The 23,184-nt window shown below is 47.7% G+C and overlaps 2 protein-coding genes across 5 annotated transcripts; one reads left to right on the top strand and one right to left on the bottom strand.

Annotated features, from left to right (window-relative positions):
- Positions 1–1,535: 1,535 nt before the first annotated feature.
- Positions 1,536–15,929, bottom strand: KCTD2 (potassium channel tetramerization domain containing 2). 2 transcript variants are annotated; one of them, XM_028499000.2, is made up of 6 exons: positions 15,566–15,929; positions 13,857–13,965; positions 11,495–11,586; positions 7,018–7,113; positions 4,784–4,909; positions 1,536–4,090 (listed from the first exon to the last, which is right to left on the bottom strand). In XM_028499000.2, exons 1-6 carry the CDS (start codon positions 15,902–15,904, stop codon positions 4,064–4,066), a joined length of 789 nt encoding a protein of 262 aa, XP_028354801.1. In that variant the 5' UTR covers positions 15,905–15,929; the 3' UTR covers positions 1,536–4,063. The 2 variants fall into 2 exon arrangements, with proteins under 2 accessions (XP_028354801.1, XP_007099883.2); XM_007099821.4 differs by having other exon boundaries at positions 1,536–3,654; positions 15,566–15,928.
- On the top strand, positions 15,129–21,262 carry ATP5PD (ATP synthase peripheral stalk subunit d). Of its 3 annotated transcripts, none has more exons than XM_007099724.3 (6): positions 15,129–15,211; positions 17,819–17,949; positions 18,233–18,329; positions 20,546–20,617; positions 20,856–20,918; positions 21,062–21,262. In XM_007099724.3, exons 2-6 carry the CDS (start codon positions 17,828–17,830, stop codon positions 21,191–21,193), a joined length of 486 nt encoding a protein of 161 aa, XP_007099786.1. In that variant the 5' UTR covers positions 15,129–15,211; positions 17,819–17,827; the 3' UTR covers positions 21,194–21,262. The 3 variants fall into 3 exon arrangements, with proteins under 3 accessions (XP_007099786.1, XP_007099785.1, XP_007099787.1); XM_007099723.3 differs by lacking the exon at positions 15,129–15,211 and adding an exon at positions 16,149–16,236; XM_007099725.2 differs by lacking the exon at positions 15,129–15,211 and adding an exon at positions 16,193–16,226.
- Positions 21,263–23,184: the final 1,922 nt, after the last annotated feature.

Raw genomic sequence — 23,184 nt, 5'->3', positions numbered from 1 at the left:
CGGTGTGGTTCATTTGCGGTTTTCCACACTCCCAGCACCAGCCTCACTGAGCCCTGAGATGGCAGCATCCCTCTACAGGGCCCCTCCTCCAAGCCTCGACCGTTTAATGCCAACCTCTTCCCTTTGCTCCCCAGTCCTGGGAGCGATAACTGTGTCCTGCAACCACGACAGCTGTGACACCTGAGTCCCCCGGGCCCTGTCCTTTCTCCACCACCTGTTAACGATGGCTGTGGTCTCCCGTCGGAGCTGTTACAGCCGCACACCTTGCTCAGTACCTTTCTGTATACGCGCCACCTCCCCAACTGTAAGCGCCCCATAGGAGGGACGACCTAACGCCTTTTGAGGATCCCACACCCCGCCTGACGCCTTAGGGAGCAATACTTAACGTGCTGGTGACGTGACTCTCACCTCACGTTTCTTACTCCTCCTCTTCCTTGCAGAGAAAATGGGCGCCCCATCCCTTATTCTCTTCCAGGAAGACTTTCTTCCCTTAAAAACCACCTCGTACCCCTCCCCCTGCCTCTTTCCGGCTCTCTGGTGGGAAGCCCATCTGTCCCCACCTTCTGTTTCTGGGCACTCTGGGTCCTTTCGGATGCAGTAAAACGAAAGCCAGGAGGAAGAAGGCCCAACACCCCCTCAGGCAGTTTTAGCAGCAGGAGAAATCAGGGCTTTGTAAGGAGCCCTGCTAGAAAAAGGTGCAGTGAAATTCATCCCCTAAGGACAGCCTGAGAATCATCAATAGTGAGTGACAGCAGGGACCTGGAGCTCCCAGTATCGGAAAACATACACCAAAGGTTTCAAGATTCAGAAGTTTGTTTCATGTCTTTATTGACCAGAGAGAAAAAAAAAAGGGTCACAGCATTTCAGACTTTATTCAAACACACAAATGGTAACAAAGGGCACCCACAAGTGACAGGCATGGTCCCTAAGGCCTGGCTCAAAGGCCATGCTGGAGGGTGTGGGTGACTTCTCAGCCCTACTCCCTCAGCATCTCTGTCCCTTCCTCCTCTGCACCTCACGGACACCCCTGAGATCAGTTAAAATTGTGCAGAAACTAAGTTACTCTAGAGGAGGTTGGGCCCTGCCTCACTGCCAAGAAAGAGGAGCAGGTTCTGAGGAGAAGACGGAAGCGGGCTTCTGGGGTTGTCACTCAGGAGATGCCAGGCTGCTCCCTGGGTCTGGCCTGCATCACCCACGGCCTCGGACCTGGGCGGGGAAGGAAGCAGGGAGACACTCCCCACGTGGCAGCCCTGGGCAGCTGGAGAGTGTGGGTCGCTGGTCATGTGATACCCCCTAGCCAATGGCCAGACCTCTGCCTGAAGTTACTCTCCCGGAGGGAGAAGGCTTTCAAGAAAAAAAACAACAACAAGGTTCACAAAGGGCTTGGGTAAAATACTTTTCCAGAAACCTTAAGAAACGAATCACTCTCAGATTCCTGGAGCATTGGAACAACTGAAATTGTCATGGGGTTGCCGGGAGGAGGGAAACTTGGTGAAAGGCAGCCCTCTAGTTCCTCAGATCACTTAGCAACGGACTCAGCAGTCTTTTCGCAGGCTCCACGGTGGACCTCTGAGAAGCATGATGAAAGAAACTACGCATCCTGAGGGGCTGGCCCACGCCTCCTCGCTCCTTCTTGCTGGCTTGGGACCAGAGGCCGATCACCAGGTGAGCCCCAGAAAGCAATCTGATTGGGCACGAGGCCCCAGGTGCAGCTGCTTTCCCTCCTTTCAGTCTGACGGTTCTCATTCAAATAGGCCAAAGAGCACCTCGCCCATAGTTCTGTCCTACTCAGGGCAGCTTTTCCTTGACTCACTCAAAATCTTTTTTTTTTTTCCCCTGAAAGATGACAGGATGGACATCTGTCACCTTTCTGAAGGGTGACTGTTTTTATTGTAGGTAGAAGTTCCTCTAACATTTTACAACTGTAAAAATCCTGGGCTCGGGCCAGACTTCCGAGGCGCCGACGTGCACGTTCCCGTTGGTGCGCGGACACGGCGTGTCAGCAGACGCCCTGGATACACACTTCTACCCTACTCTACGCAGACACACGAGGGCAACGTGCGAGTCCTGGAGAAGAGCTAGGCCGCCTGGGCAGGGGCAGGTCACAGGCTCAGAAGACATTTGGCATAGTCGATAGTCATTTCCAAAACACCATGACCCCAGACCCATGCAGTAAGCAGCTGAGCTGTGGAGCAGAGAGAACCTCAGCTTTGAAGGTGCCCAGGAGCCATGGGCTTGAGGGGGCTTTTATGGATGGAGCATCCCCGTGGGCACCTCCCCCTCCTCCAGACCATCTGCCACCCTAAGAAAGTCACCCGGGGAAAAGTCAGGATTCTCTGGCCCCTTTGCGTGCCATGACTGTTCACCGAGACTCAAAAGCTTAGAGTCCAGTTACGAGCTCTGAGGGCACAGCCCAAAGGAGGGCTTTGCTCCTCTGGGTCCAACAGCGTTTGATCCGCGACGCCTTGGCGCTCCACAGAAAGAAGTGGTGGTGAGGGTTAGGTCAGAGATGGGGGAGTCCTCAGACCGCCCAGCAAACGCACACACGCTATGGGGGATGGTGCGGGGGGCTCACTGACGCCGCCCAGGTCAGAAACCAAGAAGAGACACAAATATCGCACTTTTGGTCAAGGCATTTCCAAGAGACCACCACAAAAATGATACCACTTTTGGATACTACAACACAACACATTTGGCAACTTTCAAAGAAAACAGCCGTCCCCACCCCAAGCCATCGAGGGTCCAAAGTCCCTTTACCCTCAGCCCCAGTTTAAAAAGTCAGGGAAGGAAGACGGGCCAATGGAGGGCAAGAAAAGGCTGCAGAAGCAGTTACATCAACTACCTAAAGCGCCTGTCTGTCTGTCTCATTCGGCGCAGGATGCCGCCTGCCTCAAACCTCTTCTTGGGGAGAAAGCAAGCTATCTGGGGGGTCCAGGCTGCTGGAGACAAACGACGCAAAGCTGAACATGGTAGCAGCTGGGTGCTCCGAACCCAGAGCCGCGATCCCCCGTCTCCAACCACAGCCAAGGACACCCTATCCTCCCCCTCCTCCAGGAGGCTTTGTTCACAGCAATGTGGGGTACTCTGACAACGCTATCCAAACCTCAGTTCAACAACCTGAAGCTAGAACCCTTTGCATCTGCTGCATTATTTGGGGGTGCATGGGCGGGGAAAGATGGTGTTACAAAGCGGCTGCCAACGTCCGACATGGCCCACTCAGGTGGAAACGTGGCACAGCGCAGGGAAAAACCTCTTCGTTTGCTCCAGCTTCCTTGAAGCACAGCATATGTGCAAAGACCTAGGCCTTCCTCTTCCCCTCCCCCTAGCCCTAGATCAGCTCCAGCTGGGAACCCGGCCCAGCTGCTCTTGTAAAGATTTGCTATAACACTGGCTAAGAAAACAGAAGCAGGTACTGAAAAGGTATTCTGCAGCCGGAAGCGGCCTCTGTCTTCCGGTTCCTGTGGGTGGGGCTGGGGTTCCTTTGGTTTTGACCAGAACACTTCTCCACCGGGGGGGCCAAGCTCAGCTTTGCTTTGCAGTAGCTCGGTTACTGTACAGGAGCAAGACTTAACTTCACAGAGGTGCTCTGCTGGGTTGCTTTCTCGTCGGTTAGGACTCCGGACTTTACATCCGAGATCCTCTCTCCTGAAGAATCTGGAAGGGGAAGGTGGGGGAGAGGGCTGAGGCTTGGAGGCTGGATGCAGACTGCTTTTGGGCGGCGGTTGCTTACCAGACCGCCGAGGGAAGAGAAAGAGACCCGGAGCCGCTTTCCACTGGACCCCGCGGAGCAGCACGACGATGCCTGTCACCCCCGGAAGCCAGGCAACCGCCCCTGAAGCACTGCACTTGTAAAAGGCTTTTTCTGAACATGGCAAGGCCTGAGTTTATGTGCTGTTGGACCACTTCCCCTGTGAGAAAGGATACGGTCCGGGCTCACCACATATTGATGATTTAGAAGCATGTACGTGTGTTTGTGTACGAGGCGGGGGCACAGTGGAGGAAAAAAGATAACAGTGTGCAACCATTTTCCAGTAACTTCAAGGCGTCGGGGGGCGGGAGGGAATCACAAAGGTAACCAAACACCTTTTCTCTTGAGATGGCAGAGAAAGAGAGAGAGAGAGAACAGTTTCAAAATATAAAGGTAAAATACTTTCCAATTCAGAGTTTCAGAATTCTCACCTTATAGTAATTAATGGCCATAAGCTTTTTCACTGATTTGACAGAAGCTGGGAAAAGACTACCCTATTTTGGTTCACGTGTCCTAACTAAAAGCCTCTGTCACTGCTCCAAAAATCCTGATTTAATTTACAACAGTCAGGGGCTCCCCTGGTGGCGCAGTGGATAAGAATCCACCTGCCAATGCAGGGGACACAGGTTCGTTCCCTGGTCTAGGAAGATCCCACATGCCACGGAGCAACTAAGCCCTTGCGCTACAACTACTAAGCCTGCGCTCTAGGGCCCGCAAGCCACAACTACGGAAGCCCGTGCTCTGCGACAAGAGAAGCCACAACAATGAGAAGCCCACACACTGCAACAAAGAGTAGCCCCCGCTCGCCGCGACTAGAGAAAGCCCGCGTGCAGCAACAAAGACCCAACACAGCCAAAAAAAAAAAAAAAAAAAAAAAAAATTACAACAGTCAAAAGCCCAAAATGAAGGGGAAATGCAAAGCTGGCTTCAGAAGGAAAGGGAAGAACCTGTGAGCAACAGTTCAGGCAAGGCCTGCGCAGGGGCTGGGAGCAAAGAGTCGGAGACGAAAGTCGAAAGTCGGGTGAAGCGACTTACCTTTGCCTTCTCGCTCGGCTCAATGACAATGCCATTGGTAGAATTATTTAATTCTCTGGAGACAACACAGAGGAATTCTGCCTGATCCTCATTTCCATAGTTATAGGAAGATCCGATGCTGATTAGCTGATGAAACAAGAATACGGTGAACATACAAATAGTGATCTTAAAACATTTAAGTGTCACACAAATCAAACCCTCCCCCTCCCTGAACTTTTGCTGTTTTGATTCTCAAAGGATGAAGAATTCTCTGGGTCTATCAAGGCCCAAGGGGATAACTGGATCTCAGTTGTTCACCAGGCTTCCCCAAAGAAAAGTGTGAGTTCTGCCACTGTCCCCTCACCCAAGCACTTGAAACAGCGCCAAAGGCAGCAGCCAGGATTGATACGGTCACATTATTCCTTCTAGCAAACATTGAGGGGAAATAGAATGCTTCTGTGAATGAAAACGGACACTTGCTTCAGCCAAAACACCTACACAGAGCTGGCTCATCTTTGAGCAGAAGTCCTAGACAGGAGACTGGCGCTCGGGAGGCTCTGGAAAGCACCACGCGAGTCACTGAAGAGCTACTCTAAGCCAAATGCTGCTGGAACTTCTAACCTTTCTGGTGAATTGAACTCAGGCTCTAGTCTAAAGAGGAAATACACATGCAGAGAGGGGGAAGCTGAGCCCGAGGGTGTGGTCATCCTGGCAAGTCCGCCAGGCCTCAAGTCGGGAGACCACGACTGACTTGCTGTATGACCAGGCTGCGGACACCTCAGCCTTCCTGGGCCTTAACTTCCTCCTCCGTGTAATGGAGTCAAAGGGAGCAGACTTGGTCCTCCCACAGCACATCAATAAGATGAGAAAAACAGGATAAATTACTCATTAGTTTCACAAAGACTAGTTTTAAAAAGTTGTTATAGGGACTTCCCTGGTGGCACAGTGGTTAAGGATCCACCTTCCAAGGCAGGGGACACGGGTTCGAGCCCCGGGCTGGGAAGATCCCACATGCCGCGGAGCACCTAAGCCCGCGCGCCACAACTACTGAGCCTGCGCTCTAGAGCCCGCGAGCCACAACGAAGAGGAGCCCCCGCTCGCCGAAACTAAAGAAAGCCCGAGTGCAGCAACGAAGACCCAATGCAGCCAAAAATAAATAAATAAATTCATATTTAAAAAAAAAAAAAAAAAGTCGTTATAACATCCTTTGTCTTTGAAACTTTATACCGGGAAAAAATACTTCTGGAGTGGAAGTATGGTGACATTTTGCAACCCACACCTGAACAAGAACTAGGCAGACACATACAGGTAGCACTGATTCTGCAGTGGAAGCTAAGTGTAAGGAATCATCCAGTATTGGCTCTGCAGACAGAGACACCTGTGTGTTTGATCTATAACATAACACTGTTAACACACAGAGTAACTCTTATTTAAGAAGGTACGCTTACGGTGACAGTCAGCCGACCTCTTAAACTCTACCTAAGAACAGGTATGATTCATTGAATTTATAACACAGTCATTCTATTCATACTCGGTCTCCCTGTGTTTTGAAGAGAAGGGATGAACAATTCTGCCATCTAATGGAAGAAAGCAGTAAAATTCTCGCTCTCAGACACTTTGTTTTGATGCCTCGGTCACAAGCACAAAGCTAAAGAAGAGAAACCCACAGAGTGAATGGAAAGGACCTCGCCACCCTCCTTGATGTCTGATCCCTTCGCATCACAGCTGTTCACTACACCGTGCGTGCGTGGTGGATGGCGCACATACTCAGAATGATGAAGATCTGATCCTGGGATAAGCAAAGGGAGGGCGGTTGCTAAACCCTAGTCTTCTTTAGCTACTTATTCTAGAACGTGTCAACAAAGCACTTTTTTTTTTTAACATCTTTATTGGAATATAATTGCTTTACAATGGTATGTTAGTTTCTGCTTTATAAACACAGCACTGTTGAAAGGAATCCCTCTGAGGGAAAAAAGCCCAGAGAGGCGCTTTCAAGCCTAAACAAGCTGGCTGGCTCTCGGGGAAGAACCATGCGGAAACTCTGGATATGAAGCTGGGAGACACAAGCCTATCCTCAGTTCTCCCCAACTCATCACGTCCTACTGCGCAAAGAATCCACACGGAGTGGCTCTTTCTCCATTTTGGAACAGGATCACATCTGGCCCCCACCCGACTCCCAGGGTGATTAACTGGCTACAGACGGCGACTGGCCCCGAGGCTGAGATACAGGGCTGCTTCCACGGAAGAAACATTACCTGTTCAAATTTCCAACCGTCAGACATAGTGGACACCATCTGCGTGAGCTCCTCTTCTTGGCACTGCAGGACTCTGTACACGTGCTTCACGGGGCCCTGTGACAACCACACACAGACTCTGAGGACCGGTTTCAAGGGCACAGCAGTTTGCAGCTGCCTCGGTGAGGCCCTCCAAAAAATAAAGACTGGAAAGGAGTTTGCTTGGAACTTTTTTCTTGGTGGCCACCCACTATCCCCCTTTGCAAGCAGCACTGTAGTTTTTCAATAAAAACTTACCCAAGAAAGAAAATAAGGGGTCCAAGAACATGAATAAAATAAAATGATCCTGAACTCTGGAGGGATGAATTATGTGAGTGACCATGCTGATAAACCGAAGACTTCATCTATTTCCCAAAGTAGAAAATAAGAGTAAAACTGCTCTGGACCAGAAAGCCACGTTTTCTGCTTCAGTCACTATAGTTGACAGACACGCTGAAAATGCAGACCGTATCTTGGTTTATTCAGAATGATACCTTTTATATGGGAATAATACATTAAATAGGGACCCCATAATGTACACATGTTCAAGCTATTCTACCCTCTGCTGAAGCTATCTGGAAGTGTTTCAGTGTTACATGGTAACATTTCTGTTATAGATATGCGTATAATAAAAAACAAATATTTGGTCTTTGCTCCTGGTTCCTGGCACAGACCTCCTAAAACCTCTGGAAACTCCTGAGTGACAGAAGTGTCTTTTGGGGACTCCCCTCGTGGTCCAGTGGGTAAGACTCCTCGCTCCCCGTGCAGGGGGCCCGGGTTTGATCTCTGGTCGGGGAACTAGATCCCACATGCACGCCCCAACTAAGAGTCCACATGCCCCAACTAAAAGATCCCTCATTCTGCAAGGAAGATTTTAGGCCTGGCAGCCTAAATAAATAAATAAATGGGGGGAGTGTCTTTTGTATGCTAATGAGCTGGTCACCAGAAAGACTGAGGGAGTTAGAGGATTAGAACTTTCAGCCCCATCCAGTGACCCTGGGGGAAGGGGGAGGGACTAGAGATTGAGCTCAATTACCAAAGGCCAATGGTATAATCAACCTTCCCTACCAAATGGAATGTGCTGAAAAACCCCTAAGCGATGGGTTCAGGGACCTTCCAGGTTGGCAAACACATCCGTGTGTTGCGCAGCTGGGGGGTGGCGCGTGCCGACTACACGGGGACAGAGGCTCCTGTGCTCAGGACCCTTTAGGACTTCACCCCATGAATCTCTTCATCTGGCTGTTCATTTGTATCCTTCATAATAAACTCTAGTAAGTAGAGCATTTCCTGAGTTCCACGAGTTAGTCCAGTAAATGACTGAACGCGAAGGGGGCATTGTGGGAGCCCCCGAATTTGTCGCCAAGCCAGACAGAGTGCAGGCGGCTGGGGACCCAGACTTACGACTGGCGTCTGAGACCCGTGGAGTCTGACGCTGACTCTGGGTGGTCAGGGTAAGGACAGGATTGGACTGTTGGTCACCCAGTTGGTGTCAAAGATTCAGAGAAAGGCCATTTGCTGGCCAGACTCAACTCTCTAGAACATAAGTTAGAACCTAAAGCCAAAAGGCAGAGCAACTGAAATGGATGTCCCAGAGCCGTAGCACTAACGCCCCTGCACTTCACTGACACTTGGGATCTGGCCCAAGGGGGACGAGACACCCAGTCACGAGAGAGCCAGGGTGGCTGCAGGGAGGGGCAAGCTTGCCAGATGGAAGTTCCAGTTCGCAGAAGGACAATTACAGGCGCACAGGAGGACTCGGTATTTAGCAATCTGGGGCCACTCAGTGCTGGGTGCAAAGCTGCATACTCACTGCCCGTCCCAGAGGGCATAAGGCACAAACAGCAACCCAGGTTCATAACAATGACTCCCGGTCATGGAGAGAGGGGTCAGTTATGTCCAATCGGATTTTAAGGAAGTATGGACTGTTTCCTTAAGAATGATGAAAACTTAACACTTTTTCAAAAGGACAAGCTGGCTTCAGCTACCTGGAAAATTAGTTTTAGAACACCTTGGGGAATACTGGATAAATAAAAGCAGCTACTGATCACCGAGTGCTACGAGCCCCAAGTGTTACACCCTTCTCTTCCAGCCTTCACTGCAGTCCTGGAAGGCAGGTGGTGGCTTCCTTCCACACACGGGACACTGCTGTTTGGAGCACAGTATCTTGCCCGAGCTGTACAGCGATTAAGTGGATTGGAGGTAGAGCTGGGACTTGAGCCCAGGTCGGCCTGACAACACTATAATCTTTCTTGTATACTCCGTCCTTCTACATGAGGTACAGCTACCATTAAACAAGGTGCGAAGGCAAAAAAAATTTTCTTCCATGTAAAATATAGGACAAATCTTCCGGCAATTTCAATTACTCTAGCCATGCATTTCGGAAACAACCAGATGTTTTATATTGTAGGATGCAGAGCATCCAAAGGACCTGATAGTGGCCACAGCTGTCCAAGTCCCAGGTATTTAAGATGTCTGTACTTGCTCTTCTTTATTCTTCTCTCCCAAAGTAAACCACTGGTGCTCTCAACTGCACTGAGATTAATCACCTAGCAAAAGCTACTGCCAGGGACAGCAGAGTAATAGAATGGTGGCAGCCACTAAAAGAGATGTGAGGTCACTGAGAAAAGGCAGAGTAGGTCCCCCCACATCTTGGGCTTCGCTCTATCGTCTGCCATGTGTGTCTCCTTTCAATGCAGACAAGTTAAAGTAGATAACGTGTTTGAAGGGACAGCCACGGAAATCCACACTCAGCCTTAGAGCCACGTGGGACAAATGCAAAAGGGGACATCATTGAACAACATCAAATCAATTGCCCAGCGTTCCACTAAATAAAGAGGACAGATGGAAAGATTAATTAACATCAAAAGGGTCTTGACATGCCTAGAATAAAAAAGCTTCCAACTGGGTATAAATGCACAAGCCTCAGAATCTAGAGAACTAATTAAGTGCTGTCATCAAACAGATGAGCATCTAATGATGCTCTCAAGGAATCTGCTAATGGCAAAGAACTGAGAGTGTTCAAGGGCCACGATTCGAATGGTTTCAAATGACACACTCTATGGTACCATCAATATTTATATTAAGCAATCAAAGGGGTATTTTTGGAATGTGGAAAACCGAGGATGAGGCAATATTCTCAGAATGTCTGATCTATTAAGTATCTATAATAGTGAAAGATGCCATGTAAATATACTATGAGATGGCAGAAAGATTGGTGGCGCTAGATCATATTTCATACGGTAATCTGCAAACCAACTACAAGTTCATCTTTGAACATTAAAAAGGAGCCTTTCAGCCATTGGGCAGATGTAAGAGAACTAAATGAATAAGCCCTTCTTTCCACCTTCACAAAGTGCTAGAGATAAAATGTATAAGAGAGTTCATTTTTTATCATAGGTGCCCGTTATTCATCCAGATAATTCCATTTAGAGACAGAAAAATTTTGATATATGAAGTCTAACACAGAAAGAGCAAGGAACTATTTTTTACTTTTGAAAAGGAACATACTGCCTTCTTATTTCAAGGAAAATTCTATATTGCAATAGATTAGATCTCAAGAAAGCGACCACCACCGGTATCTGATGGGATAAGAGGCAAGTCATGCTGGAGGACAACTCTGCCCGTTACTGCAGCTAAACTCTCTTAAAATAGAGCCTAAATACATGAAAGGGAGTGTCTGTGTTTCTTGCTAGACTTTAAGCTTCTTGAAGGCGTGGACCTTCTCCTATCAGTTGGGGTCCCCAGGGCCTAACAGAAGCTATTGTGGCCACTTACTTAAGACACCTGATGGGTGATGCGACATGAAATGAGGTAAGAGTGCCTTACTGCCTTCTGTTCTGTTCTCAAACTATGTGGCAAATTCTGTTTGATTTTTGTTACCATATCTACTAAGTTAACATAAAAATCCAGACTTCATAATAAAAAGAGAAGCTTGATATTATTTTCTTAGAAGCATGATTCACAAACCACTTGCAAAGTCTACGCCATGACTGGTTTCAAGAGGCTGTCAGGAGCTGGATGTGACATGGTCACAGGCTGAAGGCTGGTCCTAATAAACAGAAGCCAACAGGTGGAAGCAAGACCTTGTTTGGCCTCCACGTGGACATGAAGGGAGGCAGATACTCTGCCGGAAAGAACAGGCTTTGAACCTCAAGCGCAGTGGCTCCTCCCACTGCCAAATGGAGAGCAGCCACAACCTCCCGCTCTTCTAAGGGGACACGGGGCTGTTTCGTCTTCTTTGTGGTTTCTTCTCCTCTGTTTCCTTGCTCTGAACAAGTCTGGCAGAGTACACGCTGTCTGTCTGGCAGACGGACAGTGTTCCGCACAGAGACCTCCGGCTCTATGGGGAAAGGCAGGGCTCTGGCCAAGCAGCACATCATCCATTTCAAATCACACCCAGACACACGGACAGAGATGGCCACTTGGGATATCTTCCCCTTAAGAGTTCAAAACCCATTACCTGTGAAGTTCTGTTCTCGTTGTCCCGTATCCTTTCCTTAACAAGTCGCACGAGAGACGCAATGTTGTAAAACTCCGCTTCCTCCAGCACACCTAGAAGGACCAAACTGTAGTTAGATGTGTGTCAATTCCCCAGAAAACGGCAGGAAGAGGCTGGAGTTCATGAGCTTGCTAAGAACTTCATCTTTCAAATGCAAGTCTAGTCTATCTCCTTCAGCCTGGGAACTGTTTCTTTGCTGTCCGATGTGCACCCGTGCCCCTTTCCCCAACGGCAGTGAGTCAACGGTGCTCTGTTTACTCCGTTTCACCCCTGCCGTTTCCCACCTGGCACCTTCCCCTGCTCTCCCTGCCCCTGCCCGTGAGCTGCAGGACACCTTTACCATATGTCACGTAGTTCCTGGAACTAGTCCCATTGGACAACCCTTGAGCTTGCAATTTCTACCCAGTTTGTCCTAAAAATGACCAAAGGTGTGTGTGTGTGTGTAAATTTATGTGGACCAAATTTAACAAGATGCTTATTATTTGAACAATATAAAAGGCAGTCATTGAAAGAATCCCATGCATAGGACTTCCCTGGTGGTCCAGTGGTTAGGACTCGGAGCTTTCACTGCCATGGCCCTGGGTTCAATCCAAAAAAAAGAATCCCAAGCTAAACAAAATCAAAGGCCTGAGACACGATAACTAAATGGAATGTATGATCCTGCACCACGAAAAAAATTTGCTATGAATACCATTAATGGAACAACTGATAAATTTAGAATATAAGCTATAGTTAAGGTGTTTATCAATATTAAGTTTCCTGAATTTGATAACTGTATTGTGGTTATGTGAGAGAATGTCCTGTTCTTGAGAAATACACACTGCAGCATTAAGGGGTGAAGTGTGTAACCTAGTCTCAAATAGTTCTAAAATAAAAACTAGAAGAGGGAGAGGAAAAAAAGCAGGGAGGAGGAAAGAGAGAATGAATTGTAATGCAAATATGACCAAAAAATGTTAAAAATTGGTGAAGCTGGGTAAACAAAGTTCTTTGTACTATTCTTGCCCTTTTCTCTAACTTTGAAATTATTTCAAAATGATTTTTTTCAAAATGAATTTTTTAAGGCATTAGAAAAGATGCTTCAGATTCCTCTTTTCAAGAAACAAGAGTACCCATGAGTTGGTAATTGCTGAAGCTGGATGGTGGGTGGAATTTACTGCACTATTCCCATTACTTTGTATGCATTTGAAATGTTAAGGAAAAAAAAAAGGAAGGGGGCATTTAAAAAAAAAAAAAAAAGGGAGAGTGAGTCCCCTTTTGACTGGTTTTAACAGCAGTGTTCTGCAGCCACTTCATTAATTAGCACGGCCATTACAGCTTTCTCACGCAGAGCTAAAGTTCCCAGGTCAGGGTGCCCTGGCTCTAGGGACAGGCCCCACTCTTCAACTGAATGCCTCAGTGAGACCAAGATAGCCTTTTATTTTTTTATTTTTATTTTTTTTAACATCTTTATTGGAGTATAATTGCTTTACAATGGTGTGTTAGTTTCTGCTTTATAACAGTGAATCAGCTATACATATACATATATCACCATATCTCCTCCCTCTTGTGTCTCCCTCACACCCTCCCTATCCCACCCCCAAGACAGCCTTTTAGAAAGATGTCTAGACCCACTTACAGTCCAAATGCTCTACAAACCAAAAAGATGAGTCAAATAACGATGCACCTGACAATGGGCTGGAGAATGAATTAGGTCAGATGCAAAAATTTACAAGGAAGCATGAGATCAGTCTTAAAAGAAATGAGGCCAAGCCTTTATTATTTCTTTTTTTACAGCTGCAAGTTCAAACTAAAATTGAAAGTATGAATAGCAAAATGTCAGAGATTCGTTGCTTCAGGCTGTGGACAGTCACTGCTAGTAATAAGTAAATGTAAAAAGGGGTCCTGACAATTCTGCAGGTTCAGAAAAAACTCCAAAGCTATCTCCAAAGCTGAGCTACGTAGCTTCCTTCTCCCGAAGGAGGCTGAAGCGAACCGAAAGGGGCTCCTTCAAGACCCTCTCAGACGAGACTAGGTAATTGGAGGCTCCCTATTTATTTCCGTAAAGCTTTCCTACACTATCTACTGCACATGAGCTTGATGAAAACCTCAAAATTCAAATCTCAGGACTTCCCTGGCGGTCCAGTGGTTAAGACTTCTCGCTCCCAATTCAGGGGGCACGGGTTCAATCCCTGGTTGGGGAACTAAGATCCCACATGCCGCAAGGCGCGGCCAGAAAAAAATAAAATAAAATAAAATCTGTGGAAAAAAAAAATTCAAATCTGTGAAACAGCTTTAAAGATTTGACCTGAACTTTGAAAACGCCCAATGCAAACATGGTTCTTACCTTCTTCTGCCAACTCCTTCGTAATGATGAGCTTCCCATGGCGGAGGTAGTTCAGGATAGGACCAAAGTAGGTAGGGTCCCTGTCAATCAGATAGGCCCCTGTCTCGTCCTGCCAACCAAACATAAGGGTATCATTGTGGAGCTTTCAGACTAAGTCAGGGCAGGGTTTCCACCTCTCTGTCACAATTCACGAGTGCGAGGGCAAGTTTTGCTAGGTATTTATCACAAACTATTGGCAAGAAGCCTGGCTTTATGTATCTTGTACTTCAAGATCATTTCAGGGAGGGTGTTACAGATGTACAGTCGTATTCATCATCTAGGCATTAACTTGAACTTTTAAAATTTTTACTCTGACACAATTACCAACATTCTTCCGTTGGGATACTTGTTATAAAGAAACCGAGGAAGAAAATGTCATAGTTGCATGATCTAAATTTTTGCTTGAGATGGACATTCTGATTTCTCTATTGTCCCTGAATCACATTCCTAATTCTAAGAAAACCTCTGTTCAGTTGGCAATGCTCCAGAGCTCAGGGCCAACAACAGTGGGAGTCTGCATTGGCAGCTGTAACTCACACACTCCAGATCTGTGCCCACAGGAAGCTTGGCACAGCCAGGACTTGGCTCTGAGCAGTTTTAATCCTACTCATCTTTACAGTAAAGGGAACAAGACGAAACTGGCTTCTACTGCAACAAGGAAAATTTAGGGTAGATCAAATAATTCCTTTAGAATAAGCAAGGTTTTGGAAACTCTTTAAAGTTAGGGTAGGACAGGTTTCCTTCAATCTGAGATTTATTACAGGAGAGGCAGGAGATGAATAAATGAAATCAACCAATGTTTACCCAACCCTAGCTCTGTTGCAAGGTAACAGCTAAGTTCTCTATGGGATATAAGGCGCTGTAAGCAATGATCAATGCTTTTAAGTCGGAAGCTAAAAGATGAATGCGTGAAGTTAAAAAAACAACTCAGACAACAGCTCAAACTGTCTTGTCACCTCTCAACTCTCTGGTTAGCAGCCATGCATCTTGCCCAACAGCACTCTCTGGGTTTCATTTTCCCTGGTCTTAACGGGTCAGCTTAGGTTTGCACTGGCAAATGACAACCTCTTTCCAAGGAACGTATCTGATCTCAAATATCGACCTAAAACAGTGACAGTTACCAGATAGGAGCTCAGGGACCAGGACCACAGGAAAGAAGTGTGATATCATGAGAAGCACTTCCTGCAGCTGTCGAAGCCATCATCAGACCCAGGCTTTCACCCAACTTGGCAGAGGGGTCCGAAAGGAAGTCTGAGAAAGCTACAAAGATGCCTTAGCTCACCCTGACCCAATTCTGGACGCATCTGGCACAGGCGGTGAGGGGCTGACGCGGAGCCAGGGGAAAACTCATGCAGACCTGAGGGGCTGGGATGAGAGGTGCAGAGAGGAATACGGAGAAGGGGTGTGGAGTGGGTTCTCGTGGGTGAAAGTGGGCACAGTATGGGGAAGGAGCCGCTGAGAACGAAGGGTGGCGTCAGACAGAAAGCCCGCGTGCGCCTGAGGATGGGGGAGAATAGCCCCGGGGGTTAGCCTGGCGGGGAAAGAGGAGGAGGAGGGGGTCCCAGCCCGAGGTGCCCGCCAGCGAGAAGCGTGTTGCAGGAATCGGGGGACAAGCCTAGGAGGAACGAGGGGGTCCGAAGGCCGGGGGCGCGCCCGAGGGCGGGGCACACCTTGTCTGAGTCCAGCTCCGGGTCCTCCTGGCAGCAGAGGCGGCAGAGAAAAGACTTGGGCTCCCGGCCTAGGGTCTGCCTGGTGGTCACGAAGTAGGTGCCGCCCACGTTCAGCCGGACCCAGCGGGCGGCTCCACCGCCCCCTGCCCGCTCGGGTGGTCCGGGACCCGGCTCCAGCGGCTGCGCGGCGGCGGTGGGCTGGCGGCCATGCCCGCGGGGCATGGGGCCAGCGGGGCGAGGGCTGGGGGGCCCGCGACCCGGGCCGCCCCCGTCGCCCAACCCACTCCCGCCACCCCCTCCCAGCCCCGCCATCGCCGGGTCCAGTTGCAGCTCCGCCATCTTGGGCCGCCGCCGCCGCCGCCGCCGCCGCTGCCCGCGCGCCGCCGGGCCGGCCCATCTCTTGGCAGGGAGAGCCGGGCCGGCCCATCGGCGGGGGAGGGGCCGGCGGAGAGGGACGGGAGCGCCCCCAACCAGCTCCCGGGGACCCTGGCAGTAGAGGCTAGGCGCCCGCCTTCGGGGACGGGACTTCCGGAACCAACCCCCATCGCCATTGGCTGACCTGAGAAATAGGGCCCGCCCCCTTGGCTTTTGGGCTGGCTGAGGGGAGGCTTTCCGGTGATCCACTTCCGTTCCTTGGTGCTGTGGACTGTGGGCCGCCGGGGTAGGTGAAGGTGAGTGGGGTTTGGGGCCTTAGGTCCGACCCCAGCGGGTTCCTCTGCTCTGCCGCCTGCAAACCTCGGCCCGACCCTTGTCGCGCCCCTACCAAGGACGCTGGGCCCTGCGGTTGCCCCGCTGGCAGAGTGTCCCGGCTGTAGCTGCTGCTCCGCGCTCCCTTCCTTTCCCCTCCCACGAGCGCGAGGTCGCAGGGGCCAGTCTGTGACCCCGCCGCCTCTAACTTAAGCGCTTCCACTAACCTTGTCTCGTCCAGCCCGACCCCAGCCTGGCCGACTTCAGTAGTCCGGTTTGGAGGCTGCGGAAACATTGCCGGAAGATAGTTTTAGCTTGCTGAGTGACACCCAGCAGGCTGGAGGGCTGTGCCCTTCCCTCCTCCTGAAGGTTTCAGCATTCGAGCGTGTGGTGCTTTCAGAGCTTCTCAAGTGCAGGGTTCATTTACCGGTTCAGCAAATATTCACTGAGCACCTTCTGTGTGCAAGATCTGTACTAGGCGCTGGGGATTCAGCAGTAAATAAAAGACAACAATCCACTTATGAAGCCTGTCTTCTGTGCTTGGAAAAGTCCCTGTAAGGGCACTTATTTCTCTGGTGTATTTAAAAGTCACCTGCCCCTCACCTCCACTCCAGGAAACATAAGCTATCCTGAGAGTGACAGGAAGCGGCAGGTGTTGGACGAGTGTCCTGAGATCCTGGGGAAGATTTCTTCCATCTTCCTTGTGATCCATTTCAGTCTTTTTCCTAATGTTTGACATTGATCTTATTTAGTTTAAGTTGACTATTTCCCCATATTCTATCCTGATTTAAAAAAAAAATGGCTGTAATCACTTTCCATCTTCTCTCACATTCACACGTATTGAATACCTCTTTTAAGCGTATTGCCGGTATACTCAGGGTATGCGCTAACACTGCAGGGAAACATCAGACATGAATAGGAAGGTGCAGGCGTAGTACTAAACTGACGGGGAGGGGGTAGAGAGCCCCTTAAATTTGTATAAGTTTGTAGAGCAAATTGATGTGCACAATTACATCTGATTTTTTTTTTTTTTTTTTTTTACATCTGATATTTTTAACAGCCTTCTTAGGTAAGCAAGGCTATTATCCCCATTTTTCAGGTGAGGAAATTTTGGTCGAGAGTCTGCCCTATTTAACTAAGCCTTGTTGAAATGGGGGTATGTTTCGGGTTCTGTGCACTGGAGAATCAGTGAATAAAACGCAAACTGAGTGGAAATGCATTTAAATTACTTTATGTAATTCATGACTATTGCATTACCAGTATTTCCAAAGATACGTGGAGTGCAAACACTAGAGAACTGGGCTTTGATAAGTTAGGAGTTGGGGAGTAGAGGGAGGACCATCTGTGGGGCAGAGGATATATTTATATGCCAGGTTGCACACCTTGAACTTGAAAAGGTAAATTGTCCTCCTCTTCTGATTTAGTAATCCTAATTCCTTTAGTTGACAGATGTACCCACTCATATGATGCTGATCTATTTCTGAAATAACTTGAATATTTCTAAGATGCCCTTCAGACGATTCTCTCCAAGAGCCCTGTTTTGATCTGACCAGTTTTATTTTCTAGGATCTCTAGATGGCTGGACGGAAACTTGCTCTAAAAGCCATTGACTGGGTAGCTTTTGGGGAGATCATACCCCACAACCAGAAGGCTGTTGCCAGCTCCCTGAAATCCTGGAATGAGATCCTCACCTCCAGGTCAGTACCTTGCTGAGAGGGGCCTGTTAACCTGTCACTTAATGTGGAAACAAAATGTGCTTTGGAATTGCACGTGAATTTTTGATGTTCTTCCGGCAGAAAGTATAAAGAAATCCATGCATTTTCCAAATACAAGTAATTTTTTTGCATTCCTTTGATCTCCCTCCAAGGGAAGAGTGTGATGATAGCCCCAGGCCATAGGAATAAGGAACAGGGAAATTGGCTGTGTGAATTTTTTGTTGCTCACGGAACAATCTTAACTTACGCTTTTCTACGTGATCAGGTTGGCCGCTCTGCCTGAGAAGCCACCTGCCATCGACTGGGCGTACTACAAGGCCAGTGTGGCAAAGGCCGGCTTGGTGGATGACTTCGAGAAGAAGGTGAGACTTCACGCAGCTAAGGATCTGGTCTCGTAACACGTCCTGCTTGGGGAGCAGGACGGTGGACAATTACACCTCAGGATGACAGAGGGGAAAGAGGGGTGGAATTAACACCCAGAATCCAAAGGAGGCTCAGGAGAGATGGGTGTGGCCAGAGGTCTTGTGATGATAGATTTAAATGGTAAATAGGTGCAGAGACTTCAGGGTCTCTTCATTCAGCAGGTTTCTTACCCAGGGAAACAGTATGGCAGAGCCTTAACCTGGGAGCCAGAGGGCTCTTGAGTTGGACGTTTCTGCCCAACTCTGAGTTCCTTCTTAGCTCCCTACCTGTCTCCTTTTAGAACAAAGGTAACATTTTTTTCCTGCCCTTTTACTGTTTTCCTCTTTTCTCTGCTGTCTTTTTTACTGTCCCTTGTAGCTGTGATCTCTTGCTCACGTATCCTCTTCTGATGTTAAATTTCAACATCCGTAGTTTGTTTGTTGATTCAGCAGTTGCTTATTGAGGGCCCACTCTGTGCCAAGTGCAGTGCTAAGTGCTGGGGCCACAACACTAAGCTGTCTTCTAAGGAGACCATCTCCTCCATATCCATTATGCAAACATGACTACGCCAGTCCACTACGGTTTCTTTTAAAAGACAAATCAGGGGACTTCCCTGGCGGTCCAGTGGTTCGGACTTTGTACTTCCACTGCAAGGGGCACAGGTTCAATCCCTGGTCAGGGAAGTAAGATCCTGCATGCCGTGTGGTGCAGCCAAAAAAAATAATAATGATAAATTTTTTTTTAAGATGAAAATCAAAGAGATTTTATATATTTATCATTAGAGAGCGTTGTTACCCTGTAGTAAGTAATGCCAAACCATAGTGTAGTCAAACCCAAAGTAATACATTAGTAAAAAAAACAATAATTTTCTAAAGCTGTGATCTGGGTAATACAGAGTTGCTACTTAAAATCTAATAAAGCTCTTACTTTCTATTGTGAATTATAGAACACTACTTTTTTTTGGCTGTGTTGGGTCTCTGCTGCTGCGCGCGGGCTTCCTCTAGTCGCGGTGAGCGGGGGCTCCTCTTCATTGTGGTGCGCGGGCTTCTCATTGCGGTGGCTTCTCTTGTTGCGGAGCAAGGGCTCTAGGCGTGCAGGCTGTAGTAGTTGTGGCATGCGGGCTCAGTAGTTGTGGCTCATGGGTTCTAGAGTGCAGGCTCAGTAGTTGTGGCGCACGGGCTTAGTTGCTCCGCGGCATGTGGGATCTTTTTCATTGCGGTGCGCGGGCTTCTCATTGCGGTGGCTTCTCTTGTTGCGGAGCAAGGGCTCTAGGCGTGCAGGCTGTAGTAGTTGTGGCATGCGGGCTCAGTAGTTGTGGCTCATGGGTTCTAGAGTGCAGGCTCAGTAGTTGTGGCGCACGGGCTTAGTTGCTCCGCGGCATGTGGGATCTTTCCGGACCAGGGATCGATTCCGTGTCCCCTGCATTGGCAGGCGGATTCTTAACCACTGCGCCACCAGGGAAGTACTAGAACACTACTTTTTTTTTTTTTTTTTTTTTTGGGGTAAGCACAGGCTCCGGACATGCAGGCTCAGTGGCCATGGCTCACGGGCTAGAACACTACTTTTTATAAAGCCATATTTTTTTAGGGAAACTTAGGAGTGACATAGAACTGATAAATGTGTAAAGTAAATTTTGCTGGATTTTTGTATATAATCATCTCTAGAACTCTGGACACTGAGGATTCATTATGCTGTGGTCAACTTCAAATACTTTCCATTTCCAAATATCTCAATGAACGAGCCTTGTCTTTTACAAATATATGCCAAGCTGGGCAACATCAATGGATTTTCTAAAAGTAATGTAAACGTCTTCTGTTCAATGTCATTTGAGTGCAATAAAATGCAGAATTCTTAAAAAAAAAAATCAGAATTTCTTTAGAACTGCAGGGTTCTTTGAGGTCATCAAGTCCAACTCTCTTTATCAAGTGAAGAAACTGAAGCTCACTGTAATAAAGAATTGTCCAAGGTCTCCAGTTAGTTAGTGATGGGGCAGAGAAGAACCTTGAACTTCCATTGGTAGTCTAGTACTCTTTCCACTACGATGCCCTAGATGCATGCTGGTTTCCTCCCCGAATGGAGAACGTGTTTTTATATGCTCTATTACGATTAGCAGCTTTGAGCCCTTTTGGGGGGCTCTTGGTTATATTAATGACAACTCACTGTCACTGTTTTGTAGTTTAATGCCCTGAAGGTTCCTATGCCGGAGGATAAATATACTGCCCAGGTGGATGCTGAAGAGAAAAAAGATGTAAGTATCTGAGGCTCTTATTTATTTTAAAATTCTCTTAATTCCTGACAGTTCTGTTTCCTCCTAGTAAGGTTAAGGTGGAGTGACTTTAAAGCATCAATAAAAAGGAATGAACTATTAATAAACACAATAACATGGATGAACCTCAACATAATTATGTGAGTGAAAGAAACCAGCAAAGGAGTACATACTGTATGATTACATTTCTGTAAACAGAATTTCTCCCTTCTCTTAAAAGGTGAAACTTTGTGCTGAGTTTTTGTCTCTCTCTAAGACCAGGATTGAGGAATACGAGAAAGAGGTAAGGATGAGCCTCGGCCTTTGCCTGTATTTCCTCTCTTTCACGGCCACACATCTTTCACCTAGTGGGGGTAACCTGCCTTGGATTCTTTTTTGCATCTCTGCAGCCCTATTTATCTTAACACAGTTCCCGTCTTTTTCTAGCTGGAGAAGATGAAGAACATAATTCCATTTGATCAGATGACCATTGAGGACTTGAATGAAGTCTTCCCAGAAACCAAATTAGATAAGAAGAAGTATCCCTACTGGCCTCACCAGCCAATTGAGCAATTATAAACTTGAGTCTGGGAGAAAGCTCTGGCCCTTGAATTATAAACTCTGGACATTAAAAATAATTATATAGTGCTGTGTGTGTCTGCTCCTTTGTGGTTGAGATAGTTAAACTCTGGAGTTACCTCACTGGGAGCGGAGTTTTTGTTAAAATGGAAAGGTATGCCCATAGGTGTGTGCCGTTGCCTAATGGTGAGGGCCTGTAGGAGCCAATTACCGAGCCCCCAGGGCTGCTGAAATCTTAACAAATAGCAGTAGGGTCGATGACAGTGTTTTTCACTGGAATATGGTAAAGAGGAATCATTATCTGCTGATTGCCTTGAACTTTCTCTTTGCTTTCAAACCACTGATTCCTAGGGAGTGCTTCCTGCTACGTGTCCATCAGTAAGTCACATGCGGGTGTTAACAGCAGGGCGAGTAGCAGCAGGGATCTCCTTTTCTGTGCTTCAGCTCTTCAGTTTAAATGTGGCATAAAAAGAAATTTTGTCACAAAGTTCAAACCTGTTATAGCTTTGTATATGAACTTAGGAAATTATTTTAATCCCATCGTTGCATTAAAAGAAATCCTAGTATTGATTGTAGTTAGCAGGACTCCTGAGCAATGCCAGGAAATGTAGGTGGTTTAAAGTAAGATGAGGTGGTGGGAAAAGTTCTGTTGCCCTAGAAGTCAGAGGACCTGGTATGCCTATTGCTTATGTCTGCCCTTGGCCATTTAGTTGCTGGTTCTAGACTAATCGTTTACCATCTCGGGACTTTCCTTTCCTCATTTACCTACATCACGATTGTAATGAGAATTAAATGAGATAACCTGGGAAGTTTCTTGGTAAGAAAGTGATCCAATTAAAGGCATCTGGCTTGATATGGCTTGATAATGGCTTAAATCCTATAGGAAAAACCTACCGAGGGGCTTCCCTGGTGGCGCAGTGGTTAGGAATCCGCCTGCCAATGCAGGGGACACGGGTTTGAGCCCTGGTCCGGGAAGATCCCACATGCCGCGGAGCAACAAAGCCCGTGCGCTACAACTACTGAGTCTGCGCTCTAGAGCCCGTGAGCCACAACTACTGAGCCCGCACACCTAGAGCCCGTGCTCCGCAACAAGGGAAGCCACTGCCTGCGTACCACAACAAAGAGTAGCCCCCGCTCGCCATAACTAGAGAAAGCCCATGCGCGGCAATGAAGACCAAAAAAAAAAACCTACCAGGGGAAGGGTAATGTGCACACGCCAACAATTTTGTGACACTTCTGCCAGAGATTCCAGAATTTACTGGAGGAGATCAACAGTTGCTGATAACGCTCAAAAAGGTAATGTAGTCTTAAAGGACATAAGCAGAGGAAGCCTGGGGCACCATCACCCCTAATTTGTAGGGCAGGGGCTAGGCCAAAGGTAAACTGTAATTGAGGGGCAAGGCATGTTCCACTTAGAGCTGCTTTAGTCGTAACATAATCTGATGTTCAGCAGTAGTTCTGCCAGAAGGACTTAAATGCACAAAATGAGTACCATTCGCTCCCTCCCCCCAGGCTGTGAATCATTGAACTGGCACCCAGCCATCCAGCTGAAGATACAGGGATTCAGACAAGTGAAAACATGGGAATCTTAGAAAAAGCCATTGAGTTTGCTTTTGGAGTGTGGTCAGAACGTGTGTTCAAGGGAAGAACCAATATGAGTCCTATGAAAGTTTTGTAAAATAAAGGGAGGGGTCCCTAGCACTTGAGGGAGAGCCTTTGGAAAACTCACAGGAAGAAACAACAGTGAAAAACTGACAACATGCTCTCAGTCCAAGGCATTTAGGAAGGATTGGGGCACTTTTAAGTTTTATATCCTGAATCATTTGAAGTTTTTGCATTGAGCGTGCATTGATTTTACATTAAAAATAATCACTAGTAAAATAGGATTATGCTTTTCAAATCACGAGAAAAGTACATCCTATATGGCAAAAGTTAAAGAAATCAGCCAAAACATAAGTAGCATAAATACAGAACCAAACATACTAAGGATG

This window comes from Physeter macrocephalus, chromosome 14, assembly GCF_002837175.3.
Source record: "Physeter macrocephalus isolate SW-GA chromosome 14, ASM283717v5, whole genome shotgun sequence".
Taxonomy (NCBI): Eukaryota; Metazoa; Chordata; class Mammalia; order Artiodactyla; family Physeteridae; genus Physeter; species Physeter macrocephalus.
This window is presented reverse-complemented; position numbering and strand designations above follow the sequence as displayed.